This window comes from Lepus europaeus, chromosome 6, assembly GCF_033115175.1.
Source record: "Lepus europaeus isolate LE1 chromosome 6, mLepTim1.pri, whole genome shotgun sequence".
NCBI classification, from domain to species: Eukaryota; Metazoa; Chordata; class Mammalia; order Lagomorpha; family Leporidae; genus Lepus; species Lepus europaeus.
The window spans coordinates 57,977,658-58,001,937 of record NC_084832.1 but is presented as its reverse complement, the minus strand read 5'-3'; the positions used below and the strand labels follow the sequence as shown (position 1 = coordinate 58,001,937).

The window sequence follows — 24,280 nt, the reverse complement described above, 5'->3', positions numbered from 1 at the left end:
GTGTGGGAGTTGGAAAGGGTGTGCCCGGGTGCCTGGGGCACAGGCTGGGGAACCAGAAAGCAAGGGGCCTTTCTTCATCTGCCACATGGCAGGCAGCTGGGCTCCTGGACCCCAGACGGAGCTGTGGGGGCTGATGTCCCAGCACATGGGTCTGGATGGGTCACCTTGAAGCATACAGTCAGACACTGCCCGTGGGATGAGGGGACCAGCTCTCAGTGGGAAAGGAAGGCAGAGGGGGAGGAGGGGGCGCTTTTGGAGGGGAACTCAGAAGGTGGGAGGAGAGAAAGGCTCCAAGAACATTCCCGAAGGGTCTGGAGTGAGACTCTAGGGAATGAGACAGCCCCTCCCCCGAATTTCAAGTGTGTTCCTTATAACCAAGCCCCTTCCATGGTCGGGAGGGGCCCTGGCCCCTTCTGCCACTTGGCATCTGAAAGCTCTCACAAGGTTCAGGAAGGCAGGAACACTGCTAACGCAAAGATGGAGTTGCAATGGAAACATAAGGGCCTGCTTCTAGTTGCCTGGGGCCCTGCTTACTCCTGTCAGTGAGCTCTGGGCTGTTTCTGTCACTCCCTTTGATGCTGCCAGGCTTCTCAAGGCTGAGGAGGAGGGCTTCGCCCAGCAGCCTGGAGCCTCTGGCCAAGCTGCTGGCTAACCACACAGAGTGCTTTGGGCTCCCGCTGCGCCCAGGGAGCTGGGCAAGCTTCCTGGTTACCCAGAGGCCTGCGACAGCTGCTCTCTGCTAAGCTCCAGGAGATAATGATGAGCAGATAATGGCTAATCAGGCCCTCACACACACTGTGGGTGCCTTTTCTGGACCCAACAAAACACAAAACAAGGAGAAAATATTTAAAAGAAAACAAAGCAAAAAAGAATGAAACGTGTGGCAAGCCCAACGTCCCTGTAGCAAAGACAGCGATGGCTTGGCAGGGGACCTATGGGGTGAATGTAGCTCTGGTTGGCAAAGGTCAGACTCCCTGCCCCTTTACCCACTGCACAACCGAGTCCCTCCGCCCAAGCTCAACTCCCCTGGAGCTACTCTGCTGTTTTCTCCACTTGATTTGTCTCACTGTAGCCCACACTTGGCATAGGGTGGAACGAAGACATTTATTTGTAAAACCAACTCCCTATGGAGGAGAGCTTGTATCCATAGAAAGTAAACCAGCGCACATTTCGGGGGGCCACATGCAGACATCAGTGAGAGCCGGGCAAAGCCGGACGACATCATTACCGGATGCCCTCTCTGCCACCACCCCCAGCCACCAGAAAAGCAAAATGTCCTTTCCATGTGAGCACACGGATGCCCCCCGGTGTCCCGTGAGCAGGCAGTTTGGTCTGACATCCACGCTGAAGCGCTCGGGGAACAATCGAGAGAGCCGTTTTCCTAGGTCTGCTTCCCATGGACGCCCGGCTGCACGATTCCGTGGTCCTCCGCCTGCCAGCCAGAGCGAGGCAGAGTCAAATCCTTGGGCCTTCTCACATGCCCATCCTTATGCTCTGGATGATCTGAAAGATAGCTGCAAGAGGAAAGCAAAACAGACGGCTCAGACAGCAGACAGCACGCAGCTGGAAGCCCAGCCCTCAGCCAGCCCAGCTTCTGCTGACCCCCGGGCCCTGGGCGTGCTGGCTCACGGCTGATTAGATATTTCCTAACAAGGAGTTAAGTTAACAAGGGGTCACTGAACTTCTTTAAAGAGACAGCCTGGCTCTGTCCGCTGATGGATGCCGCAGGGATTTATAGATAACTCCTGCTAATTCCACCACGAGTAAAGGCCAGAAATCCCTTAGGCACTGAGAGGAGCCTTGGCCCCCATTCCCCAGCAACACTGTGTGGCTGCTGGGTAGAAGGATCTGGGCTGTTGTGCAGAAACCGCATTCATTAAACAGGTCAGTGAATCTGCCTTTTCAGAATAGCCGTGACCTGTAAACCAATCGGGCCAGGTGCTCAGAGCAGACGCTCCAAGTCAGGGTCTGGCTGCCCATAGCCCTGCCCGCACGTGTAGCTTCTAGTGATCTACGCGGGGCTCAGGCTCTACTAGCTGGGCTGGTTATTGCAATGAATAGCCTGACGCCCACAGACAGCTCCTGGGAGCCCCTGCTATTTTGTTGGTTAGAAAGCTCCCAGCCTGTATCTAGCTAGAGTGCCAAATGTGTGCCAGTACAGGAGAGTTCCAACTGCTTTTTATATCTTCTGCAGCAAGTCGGGGTGGTCAACGATGATGACAATGGTAAGGAGAAGAGCAGCTACCAGGTATTGAAGGGTGGCTTTGGTCTTTAGTTTTTTTTTTTAAAATTTTTTAAAAAATTTTTTAGCATTTTTGGGTTATCATCTGATTTAATCATGTGTAAAAACAAGAAGAAACCCCTTCTCTCCTTCATAAAGCCATCCTGGAGTATCTCCAGGAACACAGCTTCCTCAGTGCTCACAGTCATCTCAGGAAACAAGTCTTCTGACATTTCAGCATCCATTGGTATTGAGCTGATACACGACACAGGCACAGCAGCCCTTACCCAACATGCTTTGCAGCCACAAGTGTTCTGGACTTCACATTCCAGAATATTTGAATACATATACATAATGAGATATTGGGAGGCTAGGACACAAGTCTAAAATAGGAAACTCATTTATGATTTATCTACGCCTTCTACAGATCACTTGAAGGTGACTGTATGATATTTTAAATAAGTCTGTGCATGACACAACGTTTCATGGTGTAGACTTCCCCACGATGGCACATCTTCCTTCACCAAGTTTTGGAGTTTAGAGCAGTTCTGATTTCCCAAAGAGGAAGGCTCAACCTGTACTCTGTGCCAGGTATTATACTTTAGGGATATAAAGAGAAATCAGAGTGGTTCCCTTGAGAGTCTTTCTTGGGTAGCTGGAGCATAAGGACAAAGGACTAAGGCATTTTCTTAGCTTCTCTCCTTTTTTCTAAAAATAAGCTGCACACACTGTCACTATACTCTTAACCTGGAGATGTGAAACATGATATGGGTGTTAGGTTTTTGTGCGTACTCAGGGTCACCATCATGAACAACAGTCATCAGGGAGATTCTCCTGTGATACTTTTGAGGACGATACACAGTGTTTGGCACCCAATGCGTTCTGCTCGGCTGTACTTTGGGGCTCTCATTCCGGCTCATCTTTTTCACTTTTTCTCCTTGTCACATCTCTGGTGTTCCTACACTGATCTGCAGTGAGCACCTTTTTATTGCTTTTGTTGCTGTGCACTAAACTGAAGACAAAGCCTGCTAGAATGGTGTGTGACATCAGAGTCCACCCGTGCCACGGGAATTCTGACACAGAGAAGGAGTTGTTACTCCCACAACTTGTGAAATTTCCTTTTGGCTGTGCTGAAGGGAGTTCTTGGATAATTTGGGGTTCTTGGGCAGACCTTGACCAGGAAAGTTGCTAAATGGATGCAAAAACACCCCACTAAAATGTATAAGCTCAAAGGAGTAACTGATGCTTCTATCCTCCTCTACCAAGGCAGATGAGAGGTAAGAATTAAATGTACATTTTGTGTTCCAGTTCAGTAGGAACGCCAGGAGGCAGCTGTATATTCAACATCATTAGGACAAAAATATTGACATCCACCATGTCTCAGACTCTGTTCTTGGGATCAGGGAGCCATCTGTAATCTTCACAAACGAGTTGAGAGCAGAAAGTTAGGGCCAGGTGGAACTGAGTTGAATCACAGCCACTGAACAGCTGTTGGACTGGCCAGATAGGCTAACCTCTTTGAGGTGGTTTTGTCTTCTGTAGGTGAGGATCATGGTATCTGAAGGGTTCTCACAGGCATTGAATGATGGGATATAACTCATGCCTTGAGGATGCAATGCATGGTAGCAGGTATTGCTATCATTACTACAGGCGGAGTACTCCTTGTCCAAAATGTTTGGGACCAGAAGTGTTTCAGATTTCAGACTTTTTTCTGATTTTGGAATAATTGTGTATACACAAGTGAGATGTCTTAGGGAATGGGGCCCGAGTCTAAACACAAAATCATTTATGTTTCATATATACCTGATGCACGTAGCCTGACAATATTTTGAGTGCATTTGTGTTTTGACTGTGACCTGTCACGTGAGGTCAGGTGTGGAACATAAAACTGTGGCATCACATGAGCACACAAAATGCATCGGGAGCATTTTGGGTTTCGGATTTTCAGATGAGAGGCTATCGGTCTGTGTGTCTGTTAGTATAACAGCGCCTACTGCTTTGTTATGTCTGAACGTGAAGATCAGCCCTTGGCTAGCATCTGCTCTTCGTGACGGGGACTTTGGAAAGTCACTGTACAGTTCAGAGGTTGGCCGTCTCTATTTGCTAAACTGCATATGGCAACCACCTTTGAGAACTGCGAAGAATAAGCATGGTAGTGATGTATGTAAGAGCTCAGCTTATAAGGAACGTTCAAGACTGTTACTTCTGTCTTCATCTTATCCCTGGACAAGAGCATGTGAGCAGATGTGACTTAGTGAATAAGAAACAGTCTGTGTCTGGGTCCATCGTATCAATGAATGTGTCCAACGTTCTAGGTCATGATAAAAGCACTCAATTCTTTTTAAAGAACTGCACATTTCCTTAATGATGCTCAAAGAAAATATGCATGTCTCAGAGTAGCAACACCCACATTAAAACAACTTACCTAGTTGTTTGAGTCTGTTTTAGTAACTAATTAAAGGTCATTCCTGATTGTAATTGAATCCATGAATTAATATGTAAAACTCTGATAGTCCTTATATGTTTACAGGTGATCCTTTAAAACTGAACACTGTTGTAGAAATGTCTCTGAATAAAGCCTCTTTTAACTTCACCATTTACTTCTTCATTGAAGATAACCAAGATCTGGTTGTGTTTAAGACTTCCTTGTCGGTTGTATCAACGTCTTTAAGCAGCTTTCCATGTTCTACACCAATCATATTCATTGTAACGCTGTGCGTCTGCCCATACTGACCTGCAGAATAACCCCGGCCTTCCAAATGCTGACTTTCAGAGGCGACGAACAGGAAGGGGGCTAACAATTGAGTTCAAAGAGGGAAAGGAAGCAGGGAGTCTAGAGCCTGACAAGTTAATAACTTAACAGTGGGTGAACAAAGCTGAGAAAACAGCCCAGCCGGCTGCAGGAGCCGGGCGGAGGGCAGGCCAGACAGCAGGGAGGAGAGATACCAGAAAAAGGGAGGGTGGCAGGCACGTCAAGTTGAGGATCAGGCCCCGGGCACGCTCGGTGGTTCAGAAAACTCCCAGCAACAGCAGGAGCCACAGCATCAACAAGCCTCTGCACCCTCCCACCCGTGTTTAAGATCCTGGCCTTGGCCACCTTGGCTGACCACTGCTCTTTCCTCTTCAACCTTCGCCTTCCTACTAAGTCTTTAGGCTGTAGCATGCTACAGTCACTGCCATCCCAGAAACAAACACACCAAAACCCTCTGCCTAACTCCACACCTCCTAGCAACCAGTGCCTTTCTTCCCCTTCACAGCCCCTTCTAAGAGCTGTCTATACGCACTTCCTCCAATTCCTTACCTTCCATTCCCACCTGAAACCACCTATGCTGCTTCTACTGGCTCCACTCTGCTGAAATATCTTTAGCTAAAGTCACAAGTGACCTCCTATCACTCCACGCCCGTCCTGCCTCCTCTTGTCTTACTCCCCATTCAAGAAACCCTCCTTTCCTTTGGCCGCTGAGATACCAGTCTCCTGGTTCCTAGATTCCTCCTTCTCTTTGGCTCTTCCCTCTCAGCTTGGTTCATGGGATCACCCTCCACCACCGCTCCTCCGGGAGCATGGCTGGCTTCCTTCTTCCCACTCTGATCTTTCTCCCGAGGTGGCTGGTCCCAGCCCGCAGTTCCAGGGGCCACTCAGCTGTTGATAACGCACAAATGTGCATCTCTAGCCTGACTTCCTTGAGCTCTGCATGCACACCTTGTGCCATCTACCTGCCACCTATACTCAAGTGGCTCAAAAGCATCCCAGACTCAACAGCACTGTCTCATGACCTCTCCCCACTACCAAAATTGGCATCCTGTCTTCTGTCTTGTATGTAGACCCCAAACAGCAGAGTCATCCTGAGCATTTTCAGCTGATGACCCAAACTTGTGGATTTTCTCTAAGAGCCTTGGGATTATGCACCCTTCTCTCTATCTCCCAGAAACCGCCCCTAGTCCAAGCTACGTTATCCATCCCCCAACCCCTGTGATGATCTCTAACACATCTATACTTACTCTTCTTCAATATTTTCTCCATGCTTTAGCTACAATGACCCTTTAAATAATAGCAAATAATATGGTGGCACCTTGTGTTTAAAGCACACCAAAAGCTTCCCATTGTCCAGTCCTTGATGAGGCTTTCATGACCTGCATACTTTGGCCATCCGTCCAGACACTCCCCTCAGGGTTTCAAAAGCTTCTGGCTCTTATTACAGGTTTTTGGCACTGCCATTCTTTCTGTGTGGAATATTTCCTCTACCTTACCCTACTGCTTAAGTTATTTCTTCAGAGACGCTTCTTTGGTCCCCTGGAACAAGGTTCCCAAAATTGAGCATGCATCACCATCTCCTGGGGATGTGTTAAAACACAGACGCCTGGCCCCACCACCAGCATTGCTAATCCAAGCCTGGGAAGGGACCGAGGATCTAACAAGTTACCTTCCTAACAAGTTACCTTCCTAACAAGTTAACAGGGATGTTGAGGCTACTGCTCCAGGGGCCACACTTTCACAACCACTTACGCTAGTGTCAACCGGCTCTTCGCATAACAAGCCTATGTGCCTCTTCTTCAAACACTTTTCTGGCTGAAATGTTCATGGTTTAGCATGATTAGTTGATTAGCTCATCTTTCTTCTCCACTAGATTTCAAGAGAGCAAGGGATCATGTATGCACACTCTGTCAAGCTAAGTAGATCCATCCCTATTTTACCGAATCAATGAAAGACAAATACTTGCAAAGAGCACAGAGAAAGATAAATTTTAAAAATCTCCAATGATTACTTTGCGAACTCAAAGAGTCGGCATCCAATGGCTTTCTTTAGGTCCAAGTGTCCCAAGAGTTCAGTCTCCCGAGGAGAAGTCAAATCATGACAGGACATAAACTCACAAAGGGCTGAGGATGGGGACCAGTGCTGTGGCGTAGCAAGTAAAGTCGCCACCTGCAGTGCTGGCATCCCTTATGAGTGCCAGTTCGAGTCCTGGCTGCTCCACTTCCGGTCCAGCTCTCTGCTGTGGCCTGGGAAAGCAGTGGAAGATGACCCAAGTCCTTGGGCCCCTGTACCCATGTGGGAGACCTGGAAGAAGCTCCTGGCTCCTGGTTTTGGATCGGCTTGGCTCTGGTTGTTGCAGGAAATTGGGGAGTGAACCAGCGGATAGAAGACCTCTCTCTCTCTGCCTCTGCCTCTCTCTCTGTGTAACTCTGACTTTAAAATAAATAAATAAATCTTAAAAAAAAAAAAAAAGAACTGAAGCTGTGGTATCCCAACCCACTCTGACCCTGAGGACTGACCCACCCCAGCTAAGGGGGGTGTGCCAAAAGGACACAGCGGTGACACAAGTGGATCCCACAGGAAACTGGGAGCTGGAACACTGCCAGAGAATAGGACACTGCACAAAGCCAGTTTCATTGAAAACAAATAGTTGACGATAAGAGAGATCCAGCGAGTTTCTGAGAAGCGAGATTAAGACAAGCCAGAGGATCAGCCTCTTCTAGGGGGAGAAGACAACCCTAGAAATCAAACAACTTTGATTATTTTTCATTAAAAAAAAAATGAAAAAGATGAAAGAGTAAGTCTAAAAGAGAAAGCATGGGCCCCTTGAGAGAGAAGCAGAAATGTTAGGAGACAAGACAGCGCAGAAGTAGATCATTAAGCTCGCTAAAACAATCAGCGCCGAGAAGGTCAAAGGCAAGCTGCCATTTTTTTGGTGGTGTTTCTAGGTGGCATCCGGACCTGGAAAAGAGGGGAAAAAAAGAGATGGCAGCGATAGGAGTGGGCAGGCAGGTGTGGTAAAGAGACAGATGTTAGTAGCAAAGAAAGCGATGCCTTCTATCCACGTTAAGAAAGCAGAAAGACCTTCTGAGAAGGAGACCACACAGAACCCCAAATACTCCAGGAAGCTCAGGGCAGAGGGTGGCACATTACAAAGGAGGATGCAGGTCACCTTGAGGGAACTGGTGGCCGAGGAGCCCACTTCTGCAGACGGTGCATCTCAGATCCCCAGGAAGGAACTCAGCGTAGATGAACGGCCTTGGGCTTTCCTCTGGGGTGGTCTGCTTCAGCAAACATCCCACTGGTCGGCCCCAGGGGAGTGAGTCTCTCCAGGTATTATAGTTTTGAGAATATTCTGGAAGCTTCCAGGAAAGGTCAGTGCTTAGCAGGTCAACCTGCAAACATGGCAAATTCAAGTCCGTCTTGGAACAAGCGTCCAGGAAAGCATAAGGGAAAGTGGAGGGGATGGGGGAGCACAGGTGGCCCAATAAAGAAGCATTCTGGGCTGGGGCCAGGCTTCCTGCATCGGGGCTCAGACCCGGGATGGAGACCCTCTGGAAAATGTGCTCTTTCTGGAAGGAACCAGGAGCCTTTTCATAGACATATGCAGGCCTAAAGCTCGTGGGCGACTTTTGCACCCTAGTCCCTTCAGGGCAATAGTGAGAGAGGGTGCAGGATAATCGCAGGTGGGTTCTTGAGCTGGGTCTGGGTGCCAGTTCTTGCCCTGTTCAGCTAGGGGATGCTGGCTGATTTCCTGCATGACTAGAAGGCAGAGCTCAGTGCAGGGCATGGCATTACAACAAGAAGTTCCCAAGGAATGGGAGTCCAGACACCCGTGCGCAGGAATCTTGCTTTCTTCCATGGCGAGCTCACGAAGAAGCAGAGGGGACACCACTGAGTCTCTGGCTTGTAAGCACCACCCTCTACCTGGCGGTGGGTCTCGGTTCACGCGGGATGCTCTGCATCTCAGAGCTATGCTTCCCCCACTGCAGGTTTTCTCACCAAAGATCACAAAGGACAGCCACCAGAAAGGTCAGAGTGCTGTCTCCCTTTCCTTGTAGGCATTCAGAATCTCAGTGAGAATCTGACTGGGGAGGTCCAGAGGTGGGCAGGAAGCAGAGGGCTACACCTATAATCACAGCAGCAGCAGACATTTCTCCTGGAGCAGCTCACATGCGAGCTCATGGTTAATCCGCAGCATCAAGAGTCGTGAGGATGCTAGGAGTTAGGAAACAGTATCACTCCCTGCTAAGCACGGGGCAGCTGACAGGGGAAGTAACTCGGACAGGGCTGCACAGCTGGTGAGTAGGAGGCAGAACAGGTTTCCGGTCAGGAAGCTAGGCACTGGAGTTGGAGCTCTTAGCAACCAGGCTAACTGCCCGCCATCACCACAGATGGGTGTGCTGACTTGGTGCCTTGCAATGAACACACCCCCACAGGAGGACTTTCCTCCAACCTTGTGTTCCTGGGGATTTCCCAGGGCAGCTGACAGTTCACAGGGGCAACTTTTGTAGCTATTACAAAAGGCTATGCTCTGGCTCTCAACCTCTGGACTCAAAGACAGTTCACCAAAAAGCCTGGTGACCCCACAAGGATCGCACAAGGAGGGGACAGGGAGGACACCAAGAGGAGCAGCCCCCTGCTCTCCCGTGTGGCCCTGGCACACACAAGACTTAGCACTTTTCCTCCTCCACACTCTCCTTAACACACACAGGCAGTCCTAGGAAGGGGGAGGGGTGCCCTTTCCAGAAATGGAGCCCGCCCACCCTCTGCCCCATATCCACGGAGTGGGCTGGACCACCTGGAACACGGGCCTTGGAGGACAGGCAGAGCCCAGGCCCTGCCAAGGACGTCTCCAAGAACCACTTCTCCACTTCTGTCCTGAAAAGACTGTCCGTGCTGTGCAAGGTCCTGGCTGTGACATGCTGTCTCTCACCGCTGGCGGGCAGAGCCCCGGGGCAGGACAGGAGAAGGGCACAGTCTGTCCCCTGACAGACGAAAGGGACGTCCTGCGCAGGAACGGAGGGGCTGCTCAGGACGGAAGGTGCCCGAGATACCCAGCAGGCTCTTGGCTGACAGGCGCTGAGTCTGCCATAACAGAAGCCAGCTCTGGGCCAGGCACACTTGCCTCCTGGAAGGCCCCAGAGCGTCCAGAGGTGGGCTCCCTTCTGGGGATCGGAGAGCCAGGATATGAGGCAGCACAGGGAGGTATGCCCTGTGCGCACACACACACACCTTCACACACAGACATGCAAACACACAGACACGCAAACACACATACAGACATGCAGACACACACATGAACACACACAGACACGCACACACACCCTCACACACAGACACACAGAGGCACACACACATATGCACACACTCATACACAGACACACACACAGACACGCAGACACATACACACACACAAACACCAATGCACACTCAGCTTCACCTAGGACAGCTGCTTTTGTTTCTCTCTAGTATCTGACAAAGAATTCTGCAGCTTTAAGAAAGACACAAAGGGCGGGCACTATGGTACTTGAGTGAAGCTGAGAGTGCCTGAGATTGAATCCCACCTCCACTTCCATTCCAGCTTCCTGCTAATGTGCCTGGGAAGAGAGCAGACGATAGCTCCAGGGCTTCATTTCCTGATGCCCATGTGGGAGACCTGGATGGAGTTCCTGGCTCGCGACTGCAGCCTGGCCCAGCCTTGGCAGTTTGGGGCATTTAGGGAGCAAATCAGCAGATAGAAGATGTCTCCCTCTGTCTCTCCCTCTCTCTGTCACTCTGCCTTTTAAAGAAATAATTAAATCTTAAAATAACTAATAAGCACTATTTATGGTCCTAGCCTGTGTTCCTGCTGAGCTATTGTTTTTCTGCTTTTCATTTGTTCAACTCTTTATTTAGTGGAACATTAAGCCTTGACCATAATGTAAAATGAAAACATATTATCTTAAAAATAAAAGAACTTTTAAAAACCAAAACACAAAACAAGACAAGGCGCTGTAAACCATTCGTCTAATTTTTTTGTTGTTCAAATGCACTTAATTTTTATGATTCTAAAAATTGGAAAAATATAGAAAATCATGAAAACAATAAGAGTCACTAGTAATCCAATTAGCCTAGAGGTTTCCTTTTGATGAGGAATATAAGCTTGTCAGTTTCATGAATACTTAGGCCTGGGCAACCATTAAAATTCTCATAATCTCTGATTAGGCAAGGAGTATCAGAGTTGGCCAGAGAGTAATAAAATTGATATTGGAACACATGAGAGAGAAATAGTCTGAGGAAGGGAACTGGGCATGGCTGGTATCTCAGAGATTACGTCTGAGAATCAAAGGATGATGGGAATTAAAATGTGGTTCCACTGAGCCCAATTGAAATGTCATTTGAGACATAAGGATGAAGACGGATACAATCATATTGCAGAGTGAGTCTCCAATTGCTGCTCCTTATCAATGTACAGTATTACGGCCTGGGCTTAGAATAGAAAAATAATACCATGAGATCACCAGAAACATAACTCACAAAATTGTCTCAACAGCTAGCATATTAAAGAAAAGGTCTAACTTCACCATGTCCAGTAGGCATTCTAGTCAAAAAAGAAAGTTGAAAATGCTGAAGATAGTTGGCCTGTTGGTACCATAATAGTAACATCATAAAAAACTTAGCTAGAGGTGGCAAAGATGAGCAGGTGGTCCTGAGGAACATACCATGTCTGTGGCAGACATTACTAATCAACTACAGCCCACTTTCCCATGGAGGCTTGGTACGGCCTGAGAATCCTTTTCAATTGGCGTCTTAAAAAGAGCCGAGGATAAAAGGGAAATAAAAACACCAGGAATGGAGAGCTCTGGGGAGTACGGCAGTGACTAGGTTCAGTAATGGTGTGGGAAGTGCATGGAGCCCACACATGTCCCGTGCAGATAGCAGCTGGTGTCTGTGCGACAGCAGCTTTGCAGAGAGTAGCCCCAGACAGACATTCTGGGTCAGGCTTGTCTCTGAGTCTGGAGATAAAGCCAAGCACTGTTCAGAAGCCATCCTTCTCCACGGAGGCAGGTTTTGAAACCGGGGGCAGAGCAAGCCAGGATGAGCTGCTTATCTGGAAAGAGATCCGCCCCACTGCCCGCAGAAATGGAAGATGATGCTTTTCTAAATGGGCGAGAGAGAGAAAGAACAAAGTCTCTTACAGGGGCACTTGCATGCCTTGGACCTCAACGTGGAGCCGGGTCCTGGGAGACAAATCCAGCCTCAAGCAGAACACAATTCCCAGGCCAGGTCGTGAACATGATGAGCCACTGGCCTATAGGGAATAATAACCCGGGGGAATTTGATTGAGGCATTGGATTGAGAAACAGGTGTGAGATTTCAAAGACAATCTTTAGGAAATTAACCACCACAAAACCAGTTACCTAATGAAACAAAATGCAACAAAACCAGAGCCTGCCCTGAGATATCTTCCTTGGATAATACCAGCTCCGCAAAGAATGCGCTGTTCCCAAAGCTTTTGTATCTCACAAAGAAAACGTGGATGGCCACACAGCCATGTGGTAGGGTTATCTGAAGTAACTGACACAGTTATTTCTGATGGGCCTGCATGCTGGTGCCTCCTTCGGTGCGGGTGAGACGCTGATGCTTCATCATACGGGAAAGTAGTGGCAGGCCCCCCGCCTGTCATCCCCCAACAATGCTCACACTCCGAGCACCGAGGCAGGGCCGATGACTCTCTGATAGATCAAGACCCACGTGGGAGGCTGAGTTTGCCAAGTAAACGTGGAGCCCGGGAGGAAGACACGCGAATGGCAGGCTCAGCCTCCCACGGCCACCTGCCAGGCCCGCGGTGCTGCCCTGTTCCACAAGGGCTAAGAGGACTTGGCTGCAGCCTTGAGCTTGCTGGGGACCAGCAGTTTTAGCCCCAGAACCATTCAATGCCAGGACAGCCCTTGGAGGGCATCACACGATCTCCAGTTTCCAGACAAGGATCAATAGAGGGAGAGTGAGTAATTTGGCTCGAGGTGATACAGTTGACAAACAGCGAATCCAGGCTTTGAAGCCACATCTGGCGAATTCCGAAATCTCCCCTTCCCTCAGAGGCCTCTCATCCCCCTACTGCCAATCAGTTTACAAAGAAGGCGCGTGCCTAAGAGATCGTTTGCGATCGTGGAAAGTGTGAATTTACTTACTCCGAAGAGGGTGTATTTAGATGATCTCCCCAAACTCCCTCCCACCACGGCAATGTAGCAGAGGTCACAGCCAAGCATCCAGGCACAGGGTAAGGGCACAGCTGGGCTGGACTCAGACCTGGGGGCCCTGGGGTAGCTCCAGGAGCTCTGTCATTCCCATGTGATTTCCCGATGAAGGGACAGCATTCCCTAGGTGCGTCCCAGTTTTCCTTCTTCTTTGTCATTATCTCGCTCTTATCAGCATCATTGGCATGGAAGGAATGTACAGGGAACAGGAAGACTACAGCTGAAGATGTTAGACTGAGGACAGCTGTGACCCAAGACTCCCGGTTACGGAGGTTGCTCTAGTCTTTTTCACAGGCTGACCAACGTCTCCACTTCAGAGCAAGGGTGAACCATCAGGGAGCATATACTTAAGTGCTGACTTTTGCCAGCCCCAATTCCTTCCCAGATCACAGCTAGAAACCCAGAGAGAATGCCATTCCCGACTACCTGCCTGACTGGAGAGTGTGTGTCTCTCCCAGGAGCACTGGCACTATGTTCAGAGAACTTCACCCAACCCATTGTCAATTAGAAAAGTGGGTTAACAGAGTGAGGAGAGAAAAGCAAGCGAGACTTTTCAAGAGATGCAGATCAACAGCCAACACATTCATTCATAGGAGAGTATGTCACCTTTTCCCTTAGCATTTAAATACACACACTTCTTGTGCATTGAGTAACCAGGGTGTTGTAGCACAACTTGCGACTCTGGCATCCCATATCATAGCACCTTCCAATCCAGCTTCCCCCTAACGTGCCTGAGAAGGTGGCGGAAGGTGCTACAAGTGCTTGGGCTCCTGCCGTCTGCATGCAGATGGAGTTCCTTGCTCCTACCTCTGGCCTGGCCCAGACCTGGCTGTTGTGGCCAGTTGGGGAGTGAACCAGTGGGTGGAAGACCTCTCTGTCTGTCTGTCTGTCTGTCTCTCCTTCTCTTATCACTCTATCTTTCAAATAAATAAATTATAAAAATAATTTTTAAAAGGTGTAACCAGTTATGTGCACTCAGAGAAGGGAAGATTACCTTTAAGGTGATTGGAACTCAGAGACAGGGAAGTTGAACCCGGCACAGGGCAGGGATCCAACTTGCTCAAAGGAGAGCTCACAGAAAGGGATGGGGAGGAGTGTCTGCCTGAGGAGACATGGAAACCCTACCAGAAACTTCAGTGCACTTTGCATGAGTTAAGTGGCTAGGGCAAGGCTCAGGTGTGAGTGTGCCTACTGCGGGTGGCCCGTCAAGTGTGACAGGGAGGGGGTCTTCCCTATTTTGGATTCCAGCATTGGCACAGATAAACCAGTGATGGGGCCAGAATCCACAAGAAGGCTTGTTCCCTAAAGCATAGCTTCTGACAAATGGGTGAGACTTGAGGAAATCACATTCTTTTAAATGTGAAGCAGAGATGGGTAGGAGCCCTGGCCTGGGACCCAATAGAGGGAGAAACTCAAGAGGGAGAGTAGGCTCTGCAAGACCCAATGAACTGTGACGAATGTTGGAGTTGTAACGAATCGTGGAGCGGTGCTAATGGGGACAGATCTAAAGGAGCTATTGTGTTTTTCTTGACATGTTCTGTTTAGCAAAGGAGGGATACAAAGATAGATAGAAGAAGGGCACAGTCCCGACGACAAACTGAGAGTGACACATTTCTGTGAGCACAGAGCCTAACTTGAGCTGAGGCTTCCAAACCAAACCAAACCAAACCAAACCAAACCAAACCAAACCAAACCAAAACAACACCCAAGTGGCAAAAAAGAAAAATAGGGTGGTGGTGGATTATTTTCAGTTATGATTAGAAAAAGGCTAAAGCCCATTACCTAGGGGTCACAGCAGCACATTAACAAAGGAGAGTGAAAGGAAGACGACTCGATTCCCACTTTGTCTAGCTTCTCCATAAAAACAAAACGGTCCTCGAACTAGAAAGACTTCCTGAAGCTTCCTTATGTGAACACTGGGCGCTAGGTACAACAGTAAGTAGTATAGCCCTAGCCGCTGTCGTTCACAGCCCCAAGCCTTGCAGATCCCCTCCCCAGGCCCTGGACAAGCTCAGAGAGAGGCTAACAGAGCCAGTGTGCTTGATCCCTGAGAAACTCCTGGCGACTGGGAGAGATGCAGGAGACTGCAGTTAGCAAATGTGCCAATTTACCCAAGAGGGAGAGATAAGGTTCCTGCTGTATGGACCAATATGCCTGGGGAAACTGTAGGCCATATAAATGAGAGGCTTTCAAGCTCTTCCAAAAGAAGAGATGGGTTTTGAAAATGAGAATGGATTTGAGACAAACAAGCCAAACCAAATGGCTTTTTATTAGCCTTTTCCCTTATATGTAACCTAAAGGGGCAAGTTGAGGAAGACTACAGTTCCGTATATCTTGAAGTCATTAAAAAAAAAGGCTCTGTATCTATTTAGATCGTGTGATTGTGCCTTGGTGCCTTGGCCATTCTAAGAATTTGGCATTTGGGGACCCAACCTGCTGTCTGAAGCCTTGGGCCTTTGCCACATCGTGTCCCTCATCTATGGCTGTTTGTTCTTCAAGACTCTGCTCAAATACCATCTCCTCTTGGAGACTTTTTCTTGTGCCCAGCAACACTGGAGGTCCCTTATCCGCGCGGGCCAAGCACTCTGTGCACTGTGGCATCACTATCTCCGTGGCTTTTCTCCAGGCTACAAATCGATGGCCTCTTTATCTGCCTACCCCAGTGCAGGCAAGCTCCCAAAAAGGGTTGCGTTTGCAAAGTCTGGCACAGTGCCAGGCACTTTGGGACCCTCAAAATGCTAGGAGTATTTGAATAAGTTTGCTTAGAGTTCAAAGTCACAGGGAAGCAGGCTGTCTCTGTGTTCAATGGGCTTCTCCAAGGCTATACTTTTACCAGTGACTTGGAAGTGTAATATATTTTCAGGGACTACAAAGCTGGGAAAGAAATATAATTAGCTCAAGGTTCAGAACTGAACAATCTATGACCTGGTCATAAACCCAGATTAAGTTTTTTATATAGTTTGACTTTTAATATTTTCTTGTAGCACCCTAAAGGCATAGTTTTGTCTGTTTTGTTTTTGGGTGAAATTCAAAGATAGCTGAGGCAACATAGCACAGACAAATATGTAGGTACTGGTGGAAATGTTTCAACAGTGTACTACTCTTCACACTTTCATATGATAGTTTCAACTAAGCATTGCGAATAAAGGAAAACACATTGGATGCATGATGTAATATCAGTGACCATAATGCATATTATAATGTGATATCAATAAGCCACTTATTATGCATGTTCATCTGGGCTTCCAAAATGTATGGATACTCTATGGAAAGACAACCAACAACCCCAAACAAAAATTTAATAGAAATGATCATGAATCTTTATATTAAGTCTCCAAAAAAGTCAATTAGATGTCTACAGTATGGAGAATCCATCCATCCATCCATCCTTCCATCCATCCATTTTGAGTACTCACTATGTGCTAAATACTATGCTAGGATTCAGTGGTAAATAAATGCCTTCCCATATTATATACCATTGGGGGAAATAGATAATAACTAAATAATTTCAAATGGCAATGAGGGCTATGAGTAAATATGTGACAGGACTAGATCTGGGGATAAGGGCATATGAAGATGCATCTCTGAGGCTTGCAGGATGTTTATGGAAAGAAGAGCTAGCTAGTGCCTGCTTGGTCATTAGCTTCATTTGGCCAAAAATATATATTGATGGCTAAAAAGTAACTTCAAACCTGGATCATAATTATAGAAGCAGAGTCATAAAATGAAGAGCAGTGACAATGCTACCATCCCTGTTGAGGCCACATCACTTCTAGACCACCTTATAAAGTTGCACATGCTGTACTTCAAGAGAGTCATTGAGTGTATCCAGAAGCATGGTCTAGAAACCACATCTAGGCAAGGTTGAGAGACTTAGGGAAGCTCAGTTTGCAGAAAGAATCATAGTCATCCATAAAATATTCAAAGATTCAAGATGTTCAGAAAAGAATGAATGAGTCCATTCTGTGTTGTTCTACCAGTCCAGTTCTGTACTATGGAGGAGACAGCGTAGTGGGGTTCAGAATAGGGAGACACTGTCAATGGAATTAGCAACATACAGAAATAGAATAGGTGTTTGGAGCAAGTGGGTACTCCAGCCTTAGGACTATTCAAACAGAAAGTACACAAGCATCTATAAATAGTGATGGGGGCCAAGGGTTTGGTCCGTTGGTTGAGACTGTACTTGGGACACCTGCATCCTACATCTGGGTCCCTGAGTTCCACCACTGGGTTCACGTCCCAGTTCCACTCCCGACTTCAGCTTCCTGCTAATGCTCACCCTGGAGGTAGCTAGTGAAGGCCAAGTATTTGTGTCTCTGATACCCATATGTATTGAGTACCCAGCTCCCGGCTCTGGTCTGGCCCAGCCACAGCTGTTGTGGACATTTGGGGAGTGAACCAGCAGATGGAAGCTCTGTCTGTCTATGTCTCTCTGCATCTCAAATAAATAAAATTTAAAAAATAGTGATGAAGGGATTCCTATATTTAGCAAAAAGATTCCCTTCCAGGACAGATCTTAGGCAATGGGATAGAGCCTTATTTCCTTTAGTGAAAGATTTTCTCATCTTGGAATGTCAAATCATCTTTGAAGCATTTGAACCACAACAACAATCATGCTAAGTGTTTCAGATCCCTCCTCCCCCCTCACAACATCTGTTTCCTTGGAAGAACAATCTCTTGACAATCAAAGGAACCAATCCATCTCTAGAGGTGGGCTTCTCCTGACACTGGGGCAGCAGGATCTCCCCCTGGGGGGCCTACACCTGTGGGGGAGCTGCCTCTCTCTCTCCCCTTCTCTGTCCCCAGCAAGAGTGAGATGACAGAGGACAGGAATCTCTGAGAGATGCCTCCAGGCTAAAAGTGACCTCCACCCATCAGTGTTTCAGAGACCCAACATATGGAACCAGGAACCCTGTCAAGGTTCCCAATAATAGCACTTAACTAAAAGCAACTGTGTGGTGCTTTTACTCAACAACCCCCAACTCCTCCCCATGTCTATGTGTGTGCATTTACTGGGTGTCTGTAAAGAACTCCGAACTTGTCACTTTATGGGATCACGTGACCCATGTCTTAAAGTCAAAGGCTCAGTTCCATCTGGGAGCTCTAGAACTTTCTCCTAAGGCACAAGGCCTCTCCTTCTCTCTCTGGAATGTGGATTTATCTCGGGCAGACAGGGTCTCCACTTTCTGTTCCAGATGCCCTTTGTAGTCTGTATTTTCATGGAAAAGTTCAACCGTGCTTTATAATGGATATAGAAAACCTAACTACTCAACATAATCACTTTATGATTATGATCTGATAGTGTATCAATTCTATCTTTACCCATATTTGGAACAGAAATCAAAACCCACTAAGATGAATGTTTAGGTCAGCATGAACCTGAATCCAAGACCCATATGTTTTCTTCTATTTGCTTTGTGACTTTTGAAGGACAGTGGTAAGGGGGGCTGTAAGTTCAGGGAAGCACCCGTACCTGAGCCACAGACCACGAAAACGAAGAGGGCTAACAGCCATGGTCCCACAGGATATTTCTCTTCTTGTGGCCTCTGAAAGAAAAAGCAAGATTAGATTCATTGATTCAATCCATTTACTGCTTCTAGGCCTGCCACTAGATGCTAGGAATCGTGTGAACGCAACAGACTCACTCTTAACCCGCAGCCGGCAGACAAAGATGAGCAAAGTTAATGAGTTCAACTTTGGGACAGGCTTACAGCAATTTACCAACACCCTTACTAACATCCGCAGGACTCAGGGAACTTGGTTTTTCACATGAGGGGGCTTCAAAAAGTCTGAGGACAAATGGATTTAAAACACAAGTTCAGGGGCGGGTGTTGCGGCATAGTGAGTTAAGATACCACTTGGGACTCCTGCATCGCATATAGGAGTGCCTGAAATCAAGTCTCACCTCTACTTCTGATCCAGCTCCCTGCTCATGCATCTGGGAAGTATGTGGGCCCCTGTCACCCACATGGGAGATCCAGATAGAGTCCCTGGATGCTGGATCTGGCCTGGCCCAGCCCTGGCTATTGCAGGCACATGGGGGAATGAACCAGCCAATGGAATCTCTCTCTCTAAATTTCTCTCTCTCCCTCTCTTTCTGCCATTCTTTCAAATAAATAAAAATCAAATAAATAAATTTAAAGGAGAAATTTACTTTGGCACATAAATTTCAAAAATTCATCATATGCATCTTCCATGAACTTTCTGAAAACCCCTTGTATTCTGGGGACCAGATAGGGCATACAGAAGGGTATAAATACAGTGATTTCGGAGAGATGATGATCTAATAACCACTGCTTCCAACTGTTGAAACCTCATTGCATGGCAGGCACTGTACTACAGGCAGTCTGTACCAGTTACTTCCAGCACACCGGCCCACGGAAGGCAAGCATTATTATTTCCAGTTTGTAGTGGAGAGGTGGAGACTCAAAATTTGTTAACTTGAGCCAGAGCTGGGAGTCAAGCTTAGTACACTGTCTGGGTACTTTCCACTTACTAGATTCATTTTAATTCCCACATCCTGAATTCCAAGCAGGATCAGAGAGCACAAACATTTTCTCAAAACCTCCTATAAACCAAAAAAAAAAAATTGGGCAGTCAGAGCCGTGGAGATCCCTGGAACAAGAGAAGCACCATGGCAACTGTGGGTGGCTGTGAGGGACAGGGCGTTATATAATCAAGCTCCTAGGTCTCGGCAAAGCTCAGCTTTGGGGATGTCCCTACATTCTCTGGGCAGCAGAAGGGGCCTGCTGGACCCGCACAAACATCACCTCCCATGCCTGCTGCTCTTCTCAAACCCAAGAAGACCATGTCTCCATAACACACTGAGGACCGTGTGCAGGCAGGTCCTTCGAACCCAATCGGCTAAGGGAACAATGCTTATTTTCTGAGAGGGACATCAAGGAAAAGGGAGAAGGAAGAGACTGACCAAAAGAGCTCACTATTTCCTCATTAGCTAGCACAAAATGGATGCTGTGTTCCACACTGGTACAGAGCTCAGGCGCAAAAATACGCTGGTGGAGCAGACATACTGTTCATCTCTGGCTGAAATCACAAAACGTGATTTCACAATTCAATGAAGTGCTGCTGGTATTTTACAATTATATCCAGCACTGTAAAGTGCGGGCTACAAAGTGCGTTCATGACTGTACAAACTTGACCGCTGCACATTCACACTCAAAGCAGGTCATGTCTGTGTTTCTAAAAGACAAGGGGTGCTGTGCCTAAGGATGCAATTTTCTTAAATACTGCGAAAGCTTGAGTAAAGTATCTGACAAACAATGGATAATCTTTGATTTTCATTGTAGGTGCTTTTCTCTAAGATCTGCCAAATATGGACAAAGCAAATGGTATGTTTATATATATAAAATGGAGTTATGTTCTAGACTCACATAAAGAAAAATTGGCTTGGATTCATCAAAAATTTTTCTCATTTTATTATAGAGAAGGTAACAATTCTTTAGTTCTTAGCGTGCCTATTACTTTCCCAGACCTACTTTCCTCTGACCTACTTGTCACCCGTACAACCATGAACTTCTTAATAGCATCTACCAGTTGACAGTTTTATCTTCCTCCCTGTGACAATACATTGGATGTTTGTCTCACCACCGTCTTACCAAGTGCAATGCCCCCAAGGGCAGGCACTGTCTCTTTCAAGTATAAGTGTATAGCAATGCCTGGCACAGAACTTTATACCGTTCATGCTCATTGAATAACAAGCAAGAAGCCAAGGTTCATTAAATCCAATTCCTTAAGTCAGGTCAAGTCAGCGTCTAAGAAGAATATTGTCTTTTTGTCATACTCCCTAACTGGTGGGAGGTTATCTTCACATTCCTCCTGCTAGAGAGTCATAAAGTATCAGTGGGCAGGCAGATCTTGCTCGCTTCTCTGGCCCCGACATGCTCCTTGGCGATCCACCAGCACTTCCATGCCAGCAAGTCGCATTGCAAGGGACAGGTGGTTGCTCTCAACCAGACAAGGCCAAAGTCAGTCTTTCTTAATGGAGAAGAGAACTTTATCACTCTTGGGCACTTAAGACCAGGTGGCATGCCCATGATGTAAATAATAGAGATATTAAATAAAGTCACCTTAACAGGGTGTGCCATTTACCCTTTCCCTCCTCTTCCACCAGCTTCCTAACAATCTGTCACAGTTACAGAAACCCATTCTGTTGCAGCTGCTCCACTACCACTAAACATAAAACCCACTTCCGCTCTCTTCCCAGCAAAGCCAGCAAGTGACTTCAGGAGTCTGTAAATGAATCATCGATCCAGTAAAGATACAAAATGAAGTGCTTTATTTTTCATTTGCAGAAAAACACATACTTGGAGCAGGTGACACAAAGACATTTTCATGGCATTCTCCACTGACTCAGTATGATTTGGCAACTCTCGGAGGCCAGAAACACTTGGTTGGTCATAATGCCAATAATACCGTCTTTTGAGAACTTTGGCTTATTATTATTTTTTTGGGATGGGTGCCATCTCATAGGGACAATGCACACAAGCCCAACTCTATTGCTGGGAAGTAAGGAAAACAGTAGAAATTCTACAAATGACATTGTTCATGCAAGCATGAATTTGCCACTCTGAGGCTCCGAAATGTCATATAATGCTCAGAACTCTGAAATTTCAGTTCTCCTTTCATTCTTGAGAAGTTACGATGAAACAATTATATAATAATTATTCCAGTTCTGTTTCTTGGATGAATCTGCTCTCTGGGAGAATAATCCTAATTTACTCCATAGCTGCTAGCTAATAATGAAATAGTGAAGCATCTGCACACAGTTAAAGCAGAAGTTTATTTCTGAAATAATGAGTCTGAATTTTCAGCTAGAATGTATACATATGGTCCCGCTTACTGAACTTCATCTTGAAGAAGTTGCCTTGCAAGTGGCTTCTGTCAAAATATAATCATGTTTGACTTGTAATTGGCAAAATCAGATTTAGGATTTACAGAGTTTCTTTTTGAAAGAGAATTTCATTTTCGTTTTTGGATGCTGATCCATTTACAATAAAGTTAACTGAAAGTCCCTCCAAGCTATTGAAAGTGAACATTTATTGTGGCTTGGTTTGGAAACCTTTCATTACAAATTTAGTTGGGCCATTTAAAAACCCTCAAAGGCGCCAGGCACTTTCTCCCGGCCCACCCAGCTGTATATCAGGGCCTTTTAACATGCACTTATCCTGCACATTAAATATAATTTCAGTGTAGCTCTGAAAGATGAGTTGAGTTGAATTGCAGGTGATTACATTTCCTAGATATTTAAGGAGTGTTTTCCCAATTTTTCCATTTTCTTGTCTTATTTTGCAGCCAATAATTTGTGTTTTAGGTTCCAAGCATGTTCTAGCGGTCCTGAAAAACGAGATGCGGCAGACACTGAGTCTCAGAGCCAAATGGACACCACAGCCCTGAGAGTCGGTTCTCGTTCTGCTGCGACCTTTTCAGTGCCATGAAGTCTTCAACCGAGATCAGGGAACAACTGAACTCCGGTTCCTTGGCCCATTAAAAAGAACCACACACACACACATAGATGTCGTCATGGTGACGGCTAGTAGGTCTGATATTGGAGAATGATGAATTGATCTCCAAGGTCCATAAAACCCCACATGCTTGAATGTCAATGAAAAATTGCTTCCCACGTCAGTCTGGGCAGCATTTTTTTCTGAGTGATCATGGGGGAAACGTACATCTGTATGGAAACAGTACATCTGTATGGAAACAAAGAGTTTCAATTTGACAGCATGTTGGCCTTGTGGTACCCTCATCACAGCTAAGTGATCGATTTCCCAGATGAGAGAATGGTAAGGCTTCCTGGAGCCTGGAGCCCTGTGTGGAGCTCTGAATCGAGTCGAGTCTGGTCCTAAGGCTCCTCTACCACAGTGCCGTTTGCTTTGCAGGAGTCCCAGTGTGATAATTGCAGATCCAGCTTTTTGCTCACCTAATCAAACTGGCACAATTTCTTTGGGTGAAAGGCATTGCCTCATCTAGTCTGCAAGGGTTTCCAGCCAAACCCCAAGCTTCAGCTGGACTTCCACTTAACTGCACGGGATAACAGATTCCAGGCGCCTTCGCTCAGGGACTTGGAGACCAGCTCTGCCCAAGGACCCATCTGACTGACAACCCTGGCCGTCCAAAGTCAGAGGACTGGCCTTTTCCATTGAAGAGTACCCACCTTGCTTCCACAAACCCCTGTGTACAAGGGGCAGATTTTACTTAAATGTCCAGTTGCACAACACAGAGTGCCTGGCAATAAATTGGTTTTTAGATTTACACCATCAGAATGAGCTTGCATTCACGGGGTGAACTAGAGGAAGGCTGCATTTAAACTTTAGCCCAGTGGCCAGTGGAAGGGAGAGAATGAGGAGGATGGAGAGAAATGTGGGTCCAAATCTCGCTCCCCACTTCAAGCCCCTTCCCCAGATCCAGGGTCACCCTACAAGAGGCTGGAGAGAAAAATCCTATCATGGTATGTGCCAGACAGTTAAGCACCTTCACTTATTTATTTACACATTCATTCATTCATTCAACAAACGATTTAGTACCTACAAGCCTCCAGGCCCTGTGTCACGCCCTTGACTCCACTGGCCCCTATGGATGTGGCTTCCATTTTTCCCAGGGAGAAAGGTCGAGTTCTTTCCTGGGGAGGCTGCTCCCCGTCTCCAAGGGACCCCAGGCGGCCACCCCCAGAGGGGCCACGACTCACCGAGGCCCTGTCCGCCCACGAGGGCGCGAGCAGTCACCGCGTGCCCCCGCCCCCGTCCCCGCCCCAGGCCCAGCTATCTGCAGCCCCTCCGCGTGAACCCGCAGGACCCGCGGGCCCCACGCAGAGAGCGGGAGGCGAGGCCGGGCTCCGCATCCGCCCGGCCCGACCCGGCCCGGTCCCGCCCGGTCCTGCCCCGCGCCGCCCCCACCTTACCAGGGTTTTGGCAACGTTCCCCCTCTGGGTGATGTTTTTGCTGTGCTTCTCGTTAGCCATCCGGATCCGCTGTTTGGCCACCATGGCTCGGGCGCGGTGACACGCTCGCGACTGCCACCTGCAAAGATTCCCCCCGCCGCGTTAACCCC

At 47.4% G+C, this 24,280-nt stretch overlaps 1 protein-coding gene across 1 annotated transcript; it reads right to left on the bottom strand.

The window, feature by feature from the left end:
- Positions 1-1,095: 1,095 nt before the first annotated feature.
- On the bottom strand, positions 1,096-24,280 carry SERP2 (stress associated endoplasmic reticulum protein family member 2). Its single transcript, XM_062195329.1, has 3 exons — positions 24,132-24,280; positions 18,687-18,759; positions 1,096-1,514 (listed from the first exon to the last, which is right to left on the bottom strand). The coding sequence occupies exons 1-3, from the start codon at positions 24,213-24,215 to the stop codon at positions 1,474-1,476; spliced, it is 198 nt and encodes a 65-aa protein (XP_062051313.1). The 5' UTR covers positions 24,216-24,280; the 3' UTR covers positions 1,096-1,473.